Source organism: Epinephelus fuscoguttatus, linkage group LG19 (genome assembly GCF_011397635.1).
Source record: "Epinephelus fuscoguttatus linkage group LG19, E.fuscoguttatus.final_Chr_v1".
Lineage (NCBI taxonomy): Eukaryota > Metazoa > Chordata > Actinopteri > Perciformes > Serranidae > Epinephelus > Epinephelus fuscoguttatus.
Window position 1 is genome coordinate 31,712,697 of NC_064770.1, and position 16,724 is coordinate 31,729,420.

A 16,724-nucleotide genomic window follows, 5' to 3' on the forward strand; every position below is an offset into this window, starting at 1 on the left:
CGACGCTATCTCAGACTGAGTTCTGGTGTAGTTCTCTCTTTATCCACTGCAGGGTGCCATTTACTCAGATCTGAAGGTTTGTCTGACACAGACAGGCACAGTCTGGTGTCAGCACTGCAGATATGGACCAGTAAAAGTGTCAATAACATATTGAACGCTGTCTAAGTAAAAAGATAATTAATGACTGGACGTAGATTGTCCCTCACAATGGTTATATTCAATGATATACAAGTTGGTAAGTTTCACCAGTGAGTAAAGTGACATTTTTATTTGTACTGTCATATTTTTCTTTTCTCTCTCTCTCTCTCTCTCTCTCTCTCTCTCTCTCTCTCTAATTAATCTTTAATTCCACTACTATGGCTGAGCTGAGTCACAATTATGCATGGAGGCTTACACTGTTGCACTTTTAAAATTTATCAATTTATGTATTTGTTTTTGTATGTATATGTATTGGCTATTTATTTTGAATAAATAAATGATGTATTACCTGATTTTGGCAAACATCCCTCTACGAAATAAGTGAAAAAGGGTCTCATCCGAGGAAGGTTGCAGGCTATTTTTGGTGGATGGATAGACTTATTTTGGATAATCTAAATTAGAACCTAATTTTGGCAACTTACCCTACTTTAATTGAGCCTTGAATAATACAGTACTTGCAGCAAAAGTGGGAAAACACCTGTTAGCAGCCCCCTGAAATCTTGAAGAACATCACAAGATCATGCTGCATCACATCATCAACAAGATAAATTAAATACATGTGTAAATAAGTGAGTAAATTGAGTAAATTACATAAAATGAAAACTAGACTAAACGCCACAAAGCAGCAATGGGCCCCCATCAACAGAGTGCAGGTCACCTAAGACAGTATAGTGGAAAGTATCCTATGAAATGCTGTTCCATAATGTAAAGTTGTAAAATACGTTGGAGTAAAAAATGAAATTAAAATAAAATAAAATTGGGTGAAATTAAATTAAATTTAAAAAAGATCCTACATTCATGTTTGTAGCATGACCTTTCAGTAAAATGCACCCCCATTTGAAAAGGGGCCCCTGTCTCCTCTTAATGGATAAATGTGTTTTTTATTATTTTATTTAATGGGTGATACATGCTGTTCTTCAAACTCCACAACAAACAAAACATAGAAGGTAGAGTTAGCGCCACTGGAACTGGATCAGAGAATATAAGATGAACATATTTCATTTGTTGCCTAAAATGTGCTGTTTTATATGTGTTAAAATAGCCATTAATAAAATAAAGAAGAAAAACATCAATATAACAGGTGATTTCAAACTTTTGGACCGCAATGCATTTCAGTACCACACCAGACAACGATTTCCCCCCTCTTCAACTCATTGTAAATCACTGATTGGGCCCTCAGTGCAACATGCAGTCACCAGCATGCCTAGGCCCGTATTATCATTCCTATAATCTCCATTAATCTAATAATTTTTGTACGTACTTTAATATATTCCCCTGTACCCGATGCACACGCCTGATCCCTATCATTTAACATGGATGTGAACCTGGCCGGGGATGGGCCAGTGTTTGGATCTCCATGCGGATGTGACATTTCAGAGAGAAAAGCGCGACCGCCATTTTGAGATTTACCTCAGACTCAACACACATCACAAACCACGGGAGGAGCGGGTTGAGAGCCACACAGCTCAGGCTAACATTGTATGACCGGGCACATTCCTCACCACAAACAGGAGGTTAGCTCGAAATGCAACCAGGTGCCGCGTTTTGTCGTTTATCGTGTTAGGGCGGTTTGGGGGAATTGTTTTATGTCGGGCCGTGGCAACTCTCGTCTCCGCGAACTTCCAAATTAACATCAGTGCTATTCCGTATTGGAAACTGGTTTGAATGGATAGCTTTTTCCTCCGCTCTTCCCCAGACGAGGGACAATCGGAGGAGCACACGGACTGGGGATATCGCAGGCAAAGTTGTTGAATGTGTGTCTATAGCAAATGAACCGTTGTTTTCATTGTTGTTGTACCTATATCACCAGTTGGCTGCCTAGTGTCAGGTAGCTTAACGCTAGCTATAAACAGGGTATTTGTTCCCCAACATACAGGTCGTGCTGTGCGTTGTCTCATTGCCCCACATTTCCCGGGGTAAAGCCGGATTGATTTAGCTAATTTCAGCGGGCCTCCCTCCTCGGAGCCCCGGTCCATCCATCCCACCCCCCGCCGTCAGCCAGCGACTCGCACCCACCAAAGGCGCCGAGATTGGGCGAATAGCGAGCAAATACGTCCGCGTTTCTCTACCCGCTCCCCCGCCGACCTCCCCTCCTCACTCCCCGGCGCTGACAGCGGACAAGGCCGAGGTCGCAACAGAGCAGGCCCGGCCGCCGAGGCTCGACCTGTCCACCCCACCTCCGCATCCTACCACACCTCACCAGCAGTCCAGAACCCGGTTCCCCGCCGAGCCGACCCTGGACAAGGTCGAGGCTAACAGAGATAACAGGGAGCACCGCATCACAACCACAACAACAACAGCTGCCAACATGAACCACCACCATCACCACACGCAGCAGCAGCAGCAACAGAAAGCCGGCGAGCAGCAGCTCAGCGAACCAGAGGACATGGAGATGGAAGGTATGTAATGGTGCCAAGAAGGGTGAAGGGACACTTTACAGCCTATTTTGTCACGATTTAACTGCTGCACGTGAAATGCATGGACTTTCATTTGTGCAAGCGGAGCTCAACTTTACAGTAAACACGAAGGCCCGAGGCTAGCTCGGATAGCCGGCTGCATTTTTGCTGATTGTGCGTCCGTTGCAGCATACTTGTGTGGAGCTGACCTCATTTTGCGTTATAAGCGAACGGAGCTTGAATTTCTCTCGGTATGCTTGCAGTAGTCGATTGCTTGTAAATAACCCAAATGAGCCGTTCAACCTCTGTCAGATATTAGCCACGGAAATCATTCATTCGTTTCGGTCACTTATTTCCAAATAAACCGTTCAGTTTTTGTTAACGGCCGTTTGCTGGAACAACTTCTCAGATGCAGTTTGCCAGATCATCGCAGTTTAAAATCAACATGCAGTCATAGAAATCCAGGCCCGCTAATTGTTGATAACCTAACGTTTAATGTTTGTAAACAGTGTGGCTGTTAGTCTGCAATTAACATGGAGCCATCGCTAGGTAAATTAATCTTGCTATGGTGCTTTGACTTCACAGTGGGCTTTGGGTTGATTTTGACAGTTATCGGCGCCCGCGTTTCTCGTCAAAGTTAGCTAATTCGTTAACAAAGTAACCGTTTGTGTCTGGTAGCACAAAATATCGCCCTTTAATAACAGCTCGACATTTAACGTTACGCCAGCCTTTCGGAAAGATAGTGTGTTAGCATCGTGTCTTGATGGTTTGTACATTAAATACGGGCCTGCAAAGTAACGATGTCGGTTAACAACAAGGTACATTTTGTCAGTTTGACACCTAAAATGCGAAGTCGGCACATTTGACCCCTCAATATGTGTAGTAAATACTTTCAATGCAGAGAGTGCCGAGTGTCTGTTTTATTGCTGTGTGTCCTCATTTAGCTGGTAAAACGCAGTGTACATTGCTAACGAGACAGCTAATTTTAAGCTAGCCAATTAGCCCCGAGGCCCGCTTCTTTGCGTTCATTCGGCGGCTAGCATGCTAGATAGCTGGTCGGCTAAACACTCACGGAGGGGGTGTGTGGCGTTCCAAAATGGTGGCTTGTATTTTGCAACGTTCGATTCAGCTACTGCCTAAATGTTAGGCCTTGAATATTAGCTTCACGCAGTGTAGATTGTTTCCCCCCTTTGCCCTAATTGCTGTTGAGCGGTATAATGTACCAACTCTGGGTGGTATTTTTTGTTTAGCATTAATTTAAGCGTGTTAGCTTGTACTTGTGATTCCAGCTAATGTTGGCTAATAACGGCCTGCAGATGAATATGTGTGCGGCTAGTGTTGCTACATAGCTAGGTTGCTAACGCAGATGCGTCAATCGTGATTTGCTAAATTGTGTGCTGTAACAAGTTTAGTCATGCTACCAGAGCAGACGACAATGTGTCAGACTGAATGTAAATCAAGCTTTGGATTAGTTGTTTGCTAGTTTATATGTTGACGTTTGGCAGTGTTATGTCAAACAGCAGTGTTGGCAAGTAACGGTAGTCGCCGCTGCGGTAAGCCAGGCCCGCACAGAGGCAGCGCGGGGATTTGCTGCTTCATTGTATGGACGACCAAACGGCATGGAGCTCGCCATTTTTAATGATCTGTGTTTTTGTTAGTCAGCTTTGTAGTCAGGGCCATCTATGTTAGCGTTTAGCAAGCGATTCACACACTGAACGTCTTCCCTAGTGTTATATAAAGTTTTTATTAATGTCAACTTTGGGCAGAGTAGAGGCTTTGAGAGAGCCTTCAGCATCACTGCGTCATTTAGTCCCAGGCATTTTATTATTTGCTCACACACACATTTCTGCTTGTTATCTGGCTTCACACAACATACAACATATCTTATTTAATTACACAGAAGTGCAATTAGAAACAGCCCCAGGTGTCGTTTACAATTTTTAATCGTCCGTTTTTATACTTGTGGTACTACTAGCAGGTGCACTCACCAGACTTCCTTACCCCTTAGTTGCTGGTTCACCCTTCTTGGATTCCCTCCCAGTGCACTGCAGCCTTACAAGGACAGTGAAAACAAGTTGACACAATAAACTGCTTTTTTGTCTGACTGCTCATAGCAACAGATACCAAATTTGCTTCATGGCGTGAGGGTCCGTACACTTGCAGTGGGGTTAGTCCATCATCTTCTCTGCATATCTAAGTCATTTTATCTGTTTTCCACAGCAAAATATGCCAGGCTGTTGCTACCACGCAATCAATCTAGTGGTTATGCCTGTAGCAGCTCCTCAAACATGTCAGAAATTAATTGAAAACAAACAGTATGCTATTTGTCAAGGGATATCTCATGAAACCCAAGTTGTCTAATAGGACATGATTAATGACTAAGATGCTATTGAAATCATAAAAGGTATAATTCCAGTGATATTATTTGTCTTAAGGGTTTTTCATACTGTAGAGAAACACAATTGATGTCTGATGCATCAAACAGCATTTCAGCATCTTAGTGCCAAGTCAGTGTAACAGTATCAGCTGTGTTGTTATAACCTTGTTGCTGTAGGTTAAACACACATCTGGAGTTGTTTTTCTCATTGCCCAGCATACAGTTGTCTCATGGGAGAAAATTCATCTTGATGATGATCAGGACTTTTATTTGCTGCTTTCCCCCTACAGGCGATGGACTTTTAAATCATAGGAAAGATTAGAATATGAGATAAAGAGATGTGTTTATACTTTATGTTTACTGTTACTGTTGTAGTGCAACAATAGCAGGTATACAGATCAATTACTCTGATGCTTCCTGTAAAAATATCCTGTGTTGAGATGCTTGTGATATTCCTCTTCCAGACACCTGCATAGTTTGAGTGACAGGAAGTTCTACATTAAACCTTCAGGCATTTTTCTCCAATATGAAATTATTGGCACTCCATCCAGCTCCAGCTCCTGCAGATTTCAGTGATCCATTAGGATGTACTTCTCAGAGGTTTCAGGATAGACTGATGGAGTAGGCGGGACAAGAAGTTGTCATGGAGTTGACTGACAGACCCCATTAGCACGGCATAATCCACTTGAGGAAAGGAGGTCAGCCTCCTGTAGGACTCGGTCAGTAACGTTACCTGGAGATACACACACACACACACACACCACTGACACCATTGCGTCTGTCAGCACGGGGGAAGACAAGGATCAGAGATCCGCATGAAATACAGTGTAAGAGACAGACTGACACATCAACACATTTGGAGACATATGCCTGAGTGCTCATATCAGTGCTGTCGTTACTCTCAAGTCTGGCTTCTGTTGCATCATTGTCATCATCACAGGATCCAGACAGATTTCACTCACTTCCTTGAAGTCCACGCAAAGCTCCTCTGTTCCACAGTGTTTTGATAGACGAGACCGTGCATCGAGCCACCTCATTATTCGGCTGGGATAATTGTTGTCCCCTGCGCGCGTGTGTTTTTGTTTGAGCGATGACTTGCAGCCTAATCCTGCATTGTGTCCATAATTACCCGGCCTACTGTAATGTCGCATGGTCTTTGTCACACACACACACACACACACACACACACATTCTGTCTGCGTTGCCCTCTCGCTGACACACAGACTGGGAAAGAAGAAGTCATGCTGTCTCAGCAGGGTTTTCCCAGTGAAAGTATGAGAGGGGAGAGGAAGGATCACCGTGTGTGGAGATGCCAGAGATAAAGATGAAAACAGTAGTTGCGGAATTGCTTGTTTGCTTTTTGATACAAAAAAGTCTGATCTTAGTTGATGCTGTTTTTGTGCTTTGCGCTGATTATGAGATTATAAATCTGTCCTGCTCTTTAAAGCGTGCATATATTCACAGAATCCTGGCAAAACAAGCTTTATGAGAACATAATCTAGCAGATTGTCTGTTGTAGTTACAACTTTTAGTTTTAAATGGTAATTACTTTAGCTCAATTATGACTTGTAAACATGGAAGAAAATGAGCACAAATGTGAGAGGAAGCCTTTTGTGTGGCTTTTTTTTATGGCTCGATGGCATATTGTATTGATTTTGATATGATAGTTTGACATTTTGTAACCCCTGATTGCTGACCTGAAGTCATATAGTTGGCAAAACTGAAGAATTTGTCTTTACCTTAATATATAAGTTAGAACCCTTCAGACTTATCACATTGTTTCTCTCTTTGTACAGCTGGGGACACAGACGACCCTCCAAGAATCCCGGCCAACCCGGTGATCAATGGTAACGTGGCCATGGCAGATGGACACAACAACACAGAGGAGGACATGGAGGATGGTGAGGATGATGTTCTCTTACACTGTAACAAACACTTGGCTTATTTGCTTGTTTGGAAGCTTGTGCTGTGAAAGTAATTGTCATAATCCAGGTTTAACATCATCCTGTGAATTACTCAGCTTAATTGGCTGTGAAGTCGTTAGTCTCCAGTTGCACCTGGGCTTGTCAGTGAGAGCTGGAGGAAAATTGTTCACTGTTCACAATCTAACCTGCCCCCCCTCCTTCCTTACTGTGTCCCTCCATCTTTCCAAAGACACCAGTTGGCGGTCAGAGGCGACTTTCCGCTTCGTTGTAGAACGCTTCAGCCGCCTGAGTGAGTCTGTGCTCAGCCCGTCCTGCTTTGTCCGAAACCTTCCATGGAAGATAATGGTGATGCCGCGCTTCTATCCAGACCGGCCACACCAGAAGAGCGTGGGCTTCTTCCTGCAGTGTAACGCAGAATCAGACTCCACGTAAGTGTCCTGGTGGGACGAGGGATTTAGGGGACACTGCAGAGACACACAGGCCACATCCACACAAATACTACTAATCTCTGTACACAAAAACATTTAAGCACCATTTTAGAAATAATCTGTCTATACTAACCACCTGAAAACACCTGACTATTGATGTACACTGGGCATGCAAGTGACTGTCCACTCTGCAGATGGTTGCTTCTTTACAGAAAATATGACAGAGATGGCGAAAAGTAAGACCAGAAATTTCCTTGCTTAAGCTTGACAAGATGGAACTTTTTACTGAAAATATCCATTGTCAGAGGCAGCCATGGTTAGAAGGATAAAGAAGGATAAAATCATAAAGTATGTAGACTTAGCTAGAATGTTGTGTTGTTGTGACAGATAAGATCCAATCAGCATGCAAACGTCGGTGTCTACGTCATCGTTTTCAAAGGTCTCTCATGCTCCTTTAATGCCACTTTCTGTACACAGTCAGTTTGAACATTAGACACTATTAGCTGAGGACATACACTGCAATTAAACATTGACATAATAGCGCAAGTATAAAGTGCTACCTTCCCTAGCACTAAAAGTAAGAGGACAAAATATGTTTTTGATTTTGGGACGAACTGTCCCTTTAAGCATCCCCACAGCATGATACTGCCGCCATGCTTCATAGTTGCCATGTGTTGTTTCTGTGTGACCTTTGGATCATTTCAAATGTAGTAGAAAGCCCAACGTTGGTCTCATCAGACTATCAAACCTTCTTCCAAATTGACATACCCTCCCACGTGCCTTCATGCAAACAATAGCCCGCATGTCATAATAGGTTTTTCAGCAGTTTCTTTCTCTTTGCTGCAACTAGTGAAGCACCAGTGTAACAGTTTTTTTAGCCATGTGACCCCGCAGCTCCTTCAAAATTGACATAAGCCTCTTGGCATCTTCCCTCACTAGTGTTTGTTACACACAGACATTTGACAAGGAGGGCGGCCAGCTCTTCAGAAGTTCACAGCTTTGACATATACTTTCTTTTTAGGGATATCTATCTGTCCTCTAATTGGCACTTTTTCAGTAACCTTGTCTGGGTGTATTTGGGGCAGGCTTTTGTCTTTATGATGGCTTTTTGGCCAGGAAACTGAAAGTTGTTAAACCTTCCAGATGTCAAAGCTTGATTACACACAGATGATCTCCAACTCAATAAGAATGCAGTTTCCAAAAATGTTTGGCTGCTTTGATGGCGGTGTGTTTTTGTAGATAAGATGAATACTTGTGCAGGTGGTTTATTTTGTATTTTGAATTTACTTTGAATTCAATTTGTAGAAACATTGTCTTTTTGGATGTTTTTCCTTTTTTAGACCTCAGCTCACTTTGATTTCATTGCAGACAACAATCGTAATGACCTCATCTTCTGGTACATGGTATACCTCTTTTTTGAGTCAGAAGGTACTCTTTAAAGCCACCAGCAAAATACAAGAAAGGAATAGATATTAGCTGTTGGGGACCCATGACCTTGTCTTTGCTTTTTGATCACAGTATTGGTTACTGTGTCTGCTTGTTGTTTGTTTTGCGACATACTAGATGCAATAAATCAAGGTCACAGTTCAGTAACATGGTCTTTTGTTTTAGCAATATCAAAGCGCCATTGTTTAAAAATATATCAGCTGCTTTATGCATTGTTGAACAGTGTCCAAAACCTACTGGCTGTGAATTTATTTGAGCTGGCTTCACATTAATTACATTTTATGTGAAACACAAGATCAGGTTTATAATCTCTAATGAATGGCAACAGAATCTAAACTAGATAACACTCAGTCAGACAGCTCATTCCTCATCCATGCCTGCTGAATTCCTTAACAGAATGTGTTAAATCTCCAACTAGATCCAGATCTGTATCAAAAACTCACGTTATGGGATTTGCTGGAATTTGCTTTTTCAATGAAGTATGGTTGTTCATGAGCAAGTGGTTTAATAAAGATTTCTGGATTCTGTTATTCCAGGTCATGGTCGTGCCACGCGCAGGCCATGCTCAAGATCATCAACTACAAAGACGACGAGAAGTCTTTCAGCCGCAGGATCAGTCACCTGTTCTTCCACAAAGAGAATGATTGGGGCTTCTCCAACTTCATGTCCTGGAGTGTAAGTACACACACTGACAGAGCTATCGATGGTAGCTTTCTTTTAATTGCCAGATCCATTTTTCAGATGGGACAAGAGCCACCAAAGAATAATTGGCTTTTCTGTTTGAGAGCTTTTTAATATTTATGTACCATAGCGCTATTTGCTCATTGTCTTTTTGGATCTCTTAATCATAAATAAAGGTAAAAATATCAGTAAATGCTTTTACCTCTACCCATTCCTGTTGATATCAGGATTCCAGTTTTATGCAGCTAAAATCTGGAACAGTCTTTCTGAAGATGTGAGACAGGCCTCTACTCTGACAATGTTCAAATCTAGGCTCAAAACAGCTCTATTTCACTGTGCATATGACTGAAAGGATCTTATCTTATCTGCACTCTTCTCTTTTAAAGTTCATTTTATAATGATTATTTATGTTTTTATTTTGTATTGTGATTTTAATGCATTTTCTTGTTCTGTAAAGCACTTTGAATTACTTTGTGTACGAATTGTGCTCTACAAATAAACTTGCCTTGCCTTGCCTTGATATGAACCGTTTGGTGGTGTGTTACAGGACGTGACTGATCCAGAGAGGGGCTTCATTGATGACGACAAAGTCACATTTGAAGTCTACGTCCAGGCAGATGCCCCACATGGAGTGGCGTACGTAGCCTCTGGTTTTTTCTCTGGGATCTTTTTGTTCTGGCTTGGGTTTTCTACAGTTTTATTTTTCGTGTTTAGGGTTTATGAATTCTAACAGTAACATCTCCTTTCTCTCTGTTACCAGATGGGACTCTAAGAAACACACAGGCTACGTTGGACTAAAGAACCAAGGAGCTACATGCTACATGAATAGCCTGCTACAGACACTCTTCTTCACCAACCAGCTACGAAGGGTATGGTTTTATCTCTTTGTATGTCTTTGTATGAGGTGCAGTGTGTGTTTAACATTTTAATGAAGTGGCTTTAGCTGAGCAGATAAATGATGTATATTACATGTGTAAATATGGACTAGCGCTTCAGTTGAATGTTCGTGTGCTTATACCTTTTGTCCACATGTTGACATGTGTCACAAATGTTGAAGGCCATCCTCAAATATAGCAGCGTTTCTTCTTGTCCAGTAAAAAACAGGAAAATCTGTTGTTAAGTCTCTCCAGTAATAATATACAGTGAAAATAATTTCCCTTAGACATCGTTTCCTAACAGAATTTTGCTTCGAAAGCTCCAGAATGGATGGGGAACAGATGATCCTTGAAGTTAAAATGAGGAGTTATCTATATGATACTTCCTTATTTCACAACAAAAACAAAATTAGGTGGCAGATGCCCAGTGGGAGATCATTAGGGAGCTGAAAGTTTCTGGTAAATGACCATCGCTTAGAACAACCTACTTGCTGTTGGCTAAATTGTGTGTCATTTTTGGTGACTATCATCATATAAAACATGTGTTTTCTGTTCTAAAAGTACAAACATTGGAAGATAGCAAGTGCTCGCCCATCTTTTAAGTGGTTACGTCTCCAGTCTGATCTCACGAGCACAGCTGTTAGGGACGTGGTTTGTTGACATGACATAACAGAAGTAGCCACAGTTAAGACATTTTTCCACCAGTTAATAAACTCATGACAACATCAGTGTTACCACTTAAACCAAATGTTTGATGTTGGTCCCTGATGCTCACCATAGAGCCTAACCCCTAACCCTAACCCCCCTAACCCTAATAAGTTACTGCTGATGTAAACCGAACATTCCCTGCTGCTGCCACTTCACATTTAAAACATGCAACTGGCGAAACACAAGTTGACTTAGGAAATACAGTGTGTTTGTCAGTGAGATTAGCACTACTGCTGTTGTTCATCAAAAATGCATTTGCAAAACAAGACAGCTGTCTTTTTCGGCATTTGTTGACAGCGATATTGCAGGGAGTAATAGAACAAGAATGGGCAGTCACAGTGAGCTGCATGATGAAGAACTGCACACCTCCAGCTTCATAGTGATCTAAGCAACCTCTTTTCCCTCATTAAGATTATCTAGTTCCCAGTAAGCATTGGGTTAAAATCTGAAATACTGCTAAACAGGTGCATGTGCTTTTCAACTTGACATCAAATCCTCTGGCATCATCTTGTCAGTCAACTCTCCTGATTCGTGTCATTTGATAAATCTGACTCATGCTACTTTGTACACTGACATTCACAACTTGCACATATGGTGTAAAATTCTCCCCTGTGTGTTGTGGCTTTTCCCATTAGTGTGAGTACTTGTTAATGTCACTCTACAGCTGCTGCTGATTCTTCTTGTTGCACTGATATCATTGCACCACTATCATATGGTTTCACTGAGACCCTTTAAAGGAGCAATGTGTAGGATTTAGTGGTATCTAGCAATGAGGTTGCAGACAACAGACAACTAAGTAAATACCTCTCTGCTCGCGCACCCTTCCTTTTCCAAGTGTGTCAGAGAACTTACGGTGGCCATCAGGTAATGTAAAAACATGAAAGGCCCACTCTAGAGCAAATGTTTGGCTGTCTGTTCAGGGTTACTGTAGAAAGACAGGGGTGCAGCATGGCAGACTCCATGGTAGAGTACCCACTCTCCATGTAGCTATAAAGGACTGGAAGACGCAACGATTCATAGTTGTGAATATTATATCTGATTTCTGCCAATTTATCCCCTTGAAATTCCACACACTGCTCTGTTAATTCACCATAGTCTTTTTTCATAGCTTTATTCAGCAGGAGCTCTAAAGTGACTTGTCATGAAAATGAAGTTTTTAAATGTTGTGAAATTCTTCACAAACAGTGAGAATCTGTAACCTCCATCTGACAGTATCACTGTCTAAAACTAATCCTGGTGTAACTCTCTCCCCAGGCGGTGTACATGATGCCCACAGAGGGAGACGACTCGTCCAAGAGCGTTCCCCTGGCATTGCAGAGGGTTTTCTACGAGCTGCAACACAGTGACAAACCTGTCGGCACCAAGAAACTCACCAAGTCCTTCGGGTAGTGTAGACTTTCTTAATTGACAGCTCACCTTTCTTTTGTCTGACTCAGCCGGAGGCGAGAATGGGAAGTAAAGCCAGTATTTATTAGGGGTGTAAATCACAAGTTTCTTCACAATACAATATTGATTCTTTAGACAATGGTACGATATTTGTTAATATCACAAAGTCTGCCACAGTACTGTTTCTGTTCGATTCAGGATATTGCCTGATGTGCCACGATTTGGTTTTGATGAGTCAGTGTACGCTTCTAATGCTGGGACCAGACGGTTTTTTTGTAACTTTAAGACTGTTGAATATTATTTTTAGTAGAATTTTAAGTGGTTACCAGCCATTGTAGCTCCTGCTCAGTGAGGATTGTATCTAAGTGCTTTGCTTTGTTTTCTTTTTCCTCTGTGAAGATGGGAAACACTAGATAGCTTCATGCAACACGATGTACAGGAGCTGTGCAGAGTGGTGAGTTCTCTCATCCTCTCTTACAGAATGTGAATGTGTATACATGCTGAATATTGACTGACTTACTAAGTGTGTGTGTGTGTGTGTGTGTGTGTGTGTGTGTGTGTGTGTGTGTGTGTGTGTGTGTGTTGCAGCTCCTGGACAATGTGGAGAATAAAATGAAAGGCACTTGTGTCGAGGGAACCATCCCCAAGCTCTTCAGAGGAAAGATGGTGGTAAGTTTTCTCTCTCTTTACCTCTTCCTGTCTGACTTGTACTGAAGCCCTGAAAGGCAAGAGAGATTTATTTTTCTGCTGATCGTTTGTCCACTTTTTTAATTTTATGTTTTTGTTACGTTATGTTTTGTTTGTTTTTTAGCTTTTTTTCACAAATGGGGAAAAAATGAAAAACAATGAATTTCACGCTTGCCTCTCAGGGCTTCGGCTTATCCTCATGGTTGTGGTCACATTTTGTGTAGTTCTTAAAAAAATTCATCACTTTATAAAAACATAACTTTTTAGTGAGAATTGTACTGTTTATTTATTGAGGGTAGAGTACACAGTAATGCCAGTTTAGCATGAATGATGTCAGTGAGGTCGTCTAACTGAGCACAGGATGTGGCCTGGAACAAGGTCAGTTTAAGAATAGAAGGAGGTTAAATCAAGAAGTGACCCTCTTAGAAATCATATTTTTGACTTGCCAACTGTATCGTACAATCTGACCTCTGTGTGTGTGTGTCTGTGTCTGTGTGTGTCTGTGTGTGTGTTACTCACTCTCTAGTCATATATCCAGTGCAAGCACGTGGACTACCGGTCAGAGCGGATAGAGGACTACTATGACATCCAGCTTAGCATAAAAGGAAAGAAGAACAGTGAGTAGCAACATTGAAACAACTCCTTGGCTTTGCTCACACAGTGGAACAGTGGTGCCGCACTATCAGTAAATGTTTTCACGGGATTGCGTCGCTTTAATCGGACTTTTCACCCTGATATTCACTGTAATGACCTCAGGCTGGTGTTATAATGGGCTCCTTAGGAGAACATACTGCGACTCTAAGTCCCTCATTCCTTCCGCTGTCAGGCTGCTGAATGCTGACAGGAGTCATTTTAAGGGAATTATTTGTGGCCCATTTATATATTAATAGACCATTTAAAACTTCATAACATAAACATTCTATAAATGGGTCCCTCTGTGTTTCCTGTTGCGATGTTTAATACGTAGCTGACAGGATGAAAACAGGGACTAAAGCTGTCCCTCTAGCAACAGAAGCAATGAAACGGTCTATATTATATTTATTAGGGGTGACCCTGCATAGTTGACTATTAAACGATTAGATCTGAGGAGCCTAATTCGACTGTCAATCTGGCAGTCATATGTTGCAAGCACAGGAAAATGAGATTATGTAATAGAGGATAAATCCATTCAGGCCCTATGGGAGCACTGAGTGTTTGATTTTTTTAGGTACAATTGCTTGGTTTCTTTCAATATATCGTGGCATTTTTAAGCATAAATATATTAATCAGAGCACTCACAAGAGCTTAGCACGTGCTCAATATTTTTGGAACTTATGAACAATTTTCTGTTCAAGTTTGAAACCTCCCCCGGACCAAACAGCCAAACCTTGGTCAAATGAAAAAATGGGGGGTATCGGTCCAGATCAAACTGAATCATGGTCGGATTTGTTTTTAGTGTAAAAACAGTTTTCGAATGGTTCTGACTTTAAGACCAATTATAGGAAGTTTTCACAGGCTATCATCGAGTAATGAGAGCAGCGCAGCACTTCAGTGTGTTGTGTGTGTATGTGTGTGTTTTAGCACCAGAGAGGGTGACAAGGCTGCGCTCAGAGCAGGCAGGTGTCAGCGATCGGAGCAGAGGAGAAATTAGCAGTTGTCAAGTAAATGTACAGCGTAGGTTTCAGTTTGTCCATGAACAATGCAACATAACAAAATGAGCAGTGGTAGCACATGAAGGAGACAGCTTTGGAGAAACTCCCAAAATCTCAGACGCCTTTCAGTTATTTACAGAGAGGACAACAGCCCATCTACAAACCAGTCAATGTAGAATGAGACGCAGCTAACTAAGGTGATGGCGACAAGACGTAGGTATGACATTTAGTGCAGTGGGTCGCAGTCCAAAAGTGGGTTGAAGGTCCATTCTGAATGGACCACAAGTGACTCGCAAATGTGTTTGTAAAAAACACTTTATTTTGCAGTACTGGCATAGAGCTTTTATTTTTAAGTGCCATTTCCTGCTATTGATTGAGTGACTAATGGACAGCTACTTAACAGAGACAGCAAACTAGCTAGGTGACGGGGCGGCAGTAGCTCAGTCCATAGGGACTTGGGTTGGGAACCGGAGGGTCGACTGTTCAAGTGTGTGTCTTTCGGACCTGTGTGTTAATGACAACGGAGTGAAAAAATTGAATTTCCCCTCAGGGGGATTAATAAAGTATATAAAATAAAAAAAATATGGCCAAACCTGTGTATGACGCTGAATGTATTAAACTGTGTGGACCTCTAAATAATGACTGAGGAGAAGTCTGGATCCTGGGGCTGCACCAGTTGGGATCCACTTGCATCATTGCAGTGTGAAACTAGACTTGAACTCTCAGGTGTGAAAGGGCCTGAAGAGAGAGTCTGAAGGGTTGTTTACAGCCACAGCAAGCAAACAGGAACTGAACTAAGTGACAAGATCCGTCTGTCGGTCCATCTCCTCTGCTTCCTCTTAATACTATGGACAGTGATGCTGCCGCACACGCACACCCCCAACACAACAAACAGCAATGTGTTGAACGCTTCCTGCTACAAATTCAATTCTGAAGCCAAATCAAAAAGGAAAATGTTTTAATTGTGCCAACTCTTTTGTCTGTTGTTAAAAAAAATGGAAACTAATGTCGCAAATGAGAATAGGCAACACTTGATGAATGAGATTCGACTGTGTACATTCTTAGCAGGGACACCCCTAATAGTTATAGAAATGTGTGTGTGTGTGTGTGTGTGTGTGTGTGTGTGTCAGCAGACATCTTAAATGACTGTTACACTGGGTTATTTATTTGATTGTTTATTTTATTTACCTCTGCTTGTTGTTACCTGGTATTGACCCTTGTTTCAAATCCATGCCTTTGAGTTTTTGGATGCTGTATGTAGGGGCCAGATAAGCTGCAAATGAGTTGCTCTTTTTGGGACCAGAAAAGTTGCCTCACTCTAAATATATTTCTTCACACTATAAAAATATGTATTTCCTGCTGCAAGAGTCTGTTCACTGCTATTTACAGTATATAAGAAATGCTGACAGCTTTCCTATATATATATGAACATGAATATTTTCATCTGTCAATAGTTATATTTTTAACTAATATGGATTTTGTCTTGATCTCATCTGTGCCTTCTGCTCATTTCCAGTCTTCGAGTCATTCAAAGATTATGTTGCAACCGAACAGCTAGACGGAGACAACAAATACGACGCAGGAGAGCACGGCCTGCAGGTGAGGCTTCACAGTGCCTGGATCTAAATTATTTATGTGTCTTTTTGTTCTAGTTTATTTCAGTTTGCTTACATTAAGTGTTATGTTTTGTCTCATTAGTATTTAAGTCATGTCATTAACTGCTAATGACTTTTTTTTGCCCCACAGGAAGCAGAAAAGGGGGTGAAGTTCCTCACCTTCCCTCCAATCCTCCATCTGCAGCTGATGAGGTTCATGTATGACCCACAGACCGACCAAAACATCAAGATTAATGACAGGTAGAACAGAAATACCTCCCTTCACTCTCACACAGCTGTCACTGCATGTTCATTCTTGTAATTTACTTACTTTTATATAGCAGGGTGTCTGCAGGTCCTTAAAGAGTTCTAAAATGTCTTAGTAGTTCAG

General features: G+C 41.7%; 1 protein-coding gene across 4 annotated transcripts in view; it reads left to right on the forward strand.

Moving 5' to 3' along the window:
* Nucleotides 1–1,584: 1,584 nt before the first annotated feature.
* The window catches only part of usp7 (ubiquitin specific peptidase 7 (herpes virus-associated)), a 39,216-nt gene continuing 24,076 nt past the window's right edge, over nucleotides 1,585–16,724 (forward strand). For 3 of the 4 annotated variants that reach the window (XM_049560128.1, XM_049560130.1, XM_049560131.1), the window contains exons 1-12: nucleotides 1,585–2,597; nucleotides 6,768–6,872; nucleotides 7,126–7,324; nucleotides 9,307–9,445; nucleotides 9,999–10,087; nucleotides 10,212–10,320; nucleotides 12,289–12,419; nucleotides 12,820–12,874; nucleotides 13,009–13,089; nucleotides 13,634–13,724; nucleotides 16,255–16,337; nucleotides 16,485–16,594. In XM_049560128.1, coding sequence (XP_049416085.1) covers nucleotides 2,507–2,597; nucleotides 6,768–6,872; nucleotides 7,126–7,324; nucleotides 9,307–9,445; nucleotides 9,999–10,087; nucleotides 10,212–10,320; nucleotides 12,289–12,419; nucleotides 12,820–12,874; nucleotides 13,009–13,089; nucleotides 13,634–13,724; nucleotides 16,255–16,337; nucleotides 16,485–16,594 — 1,283 coding nt within the window. In that variant the 5' untranslated portion in view covers nucleotides 1,585–2,506. Of the gene's footprint in view, nucleotides 2,598–5,336; nucleotides 5,799–6,767; nucleotides 6,873–7,125; nucleotides 7,325–9,306; nucleotides 9,446–9,998; nucleotides 10,088–10,211; nucleotides 10,321–12,288; nucleotides 12,420–12,819; nucleotides 12,875–13,008; nucleotides 13,090–13,633; nucleotides 13,725–16,254; nucleotides 16,338–16,484; nucleotides 16,595–16,724 lie in introns of those variants that run through there. The other variant, XM_049560132.1, reaches the window with a different exon arrangement.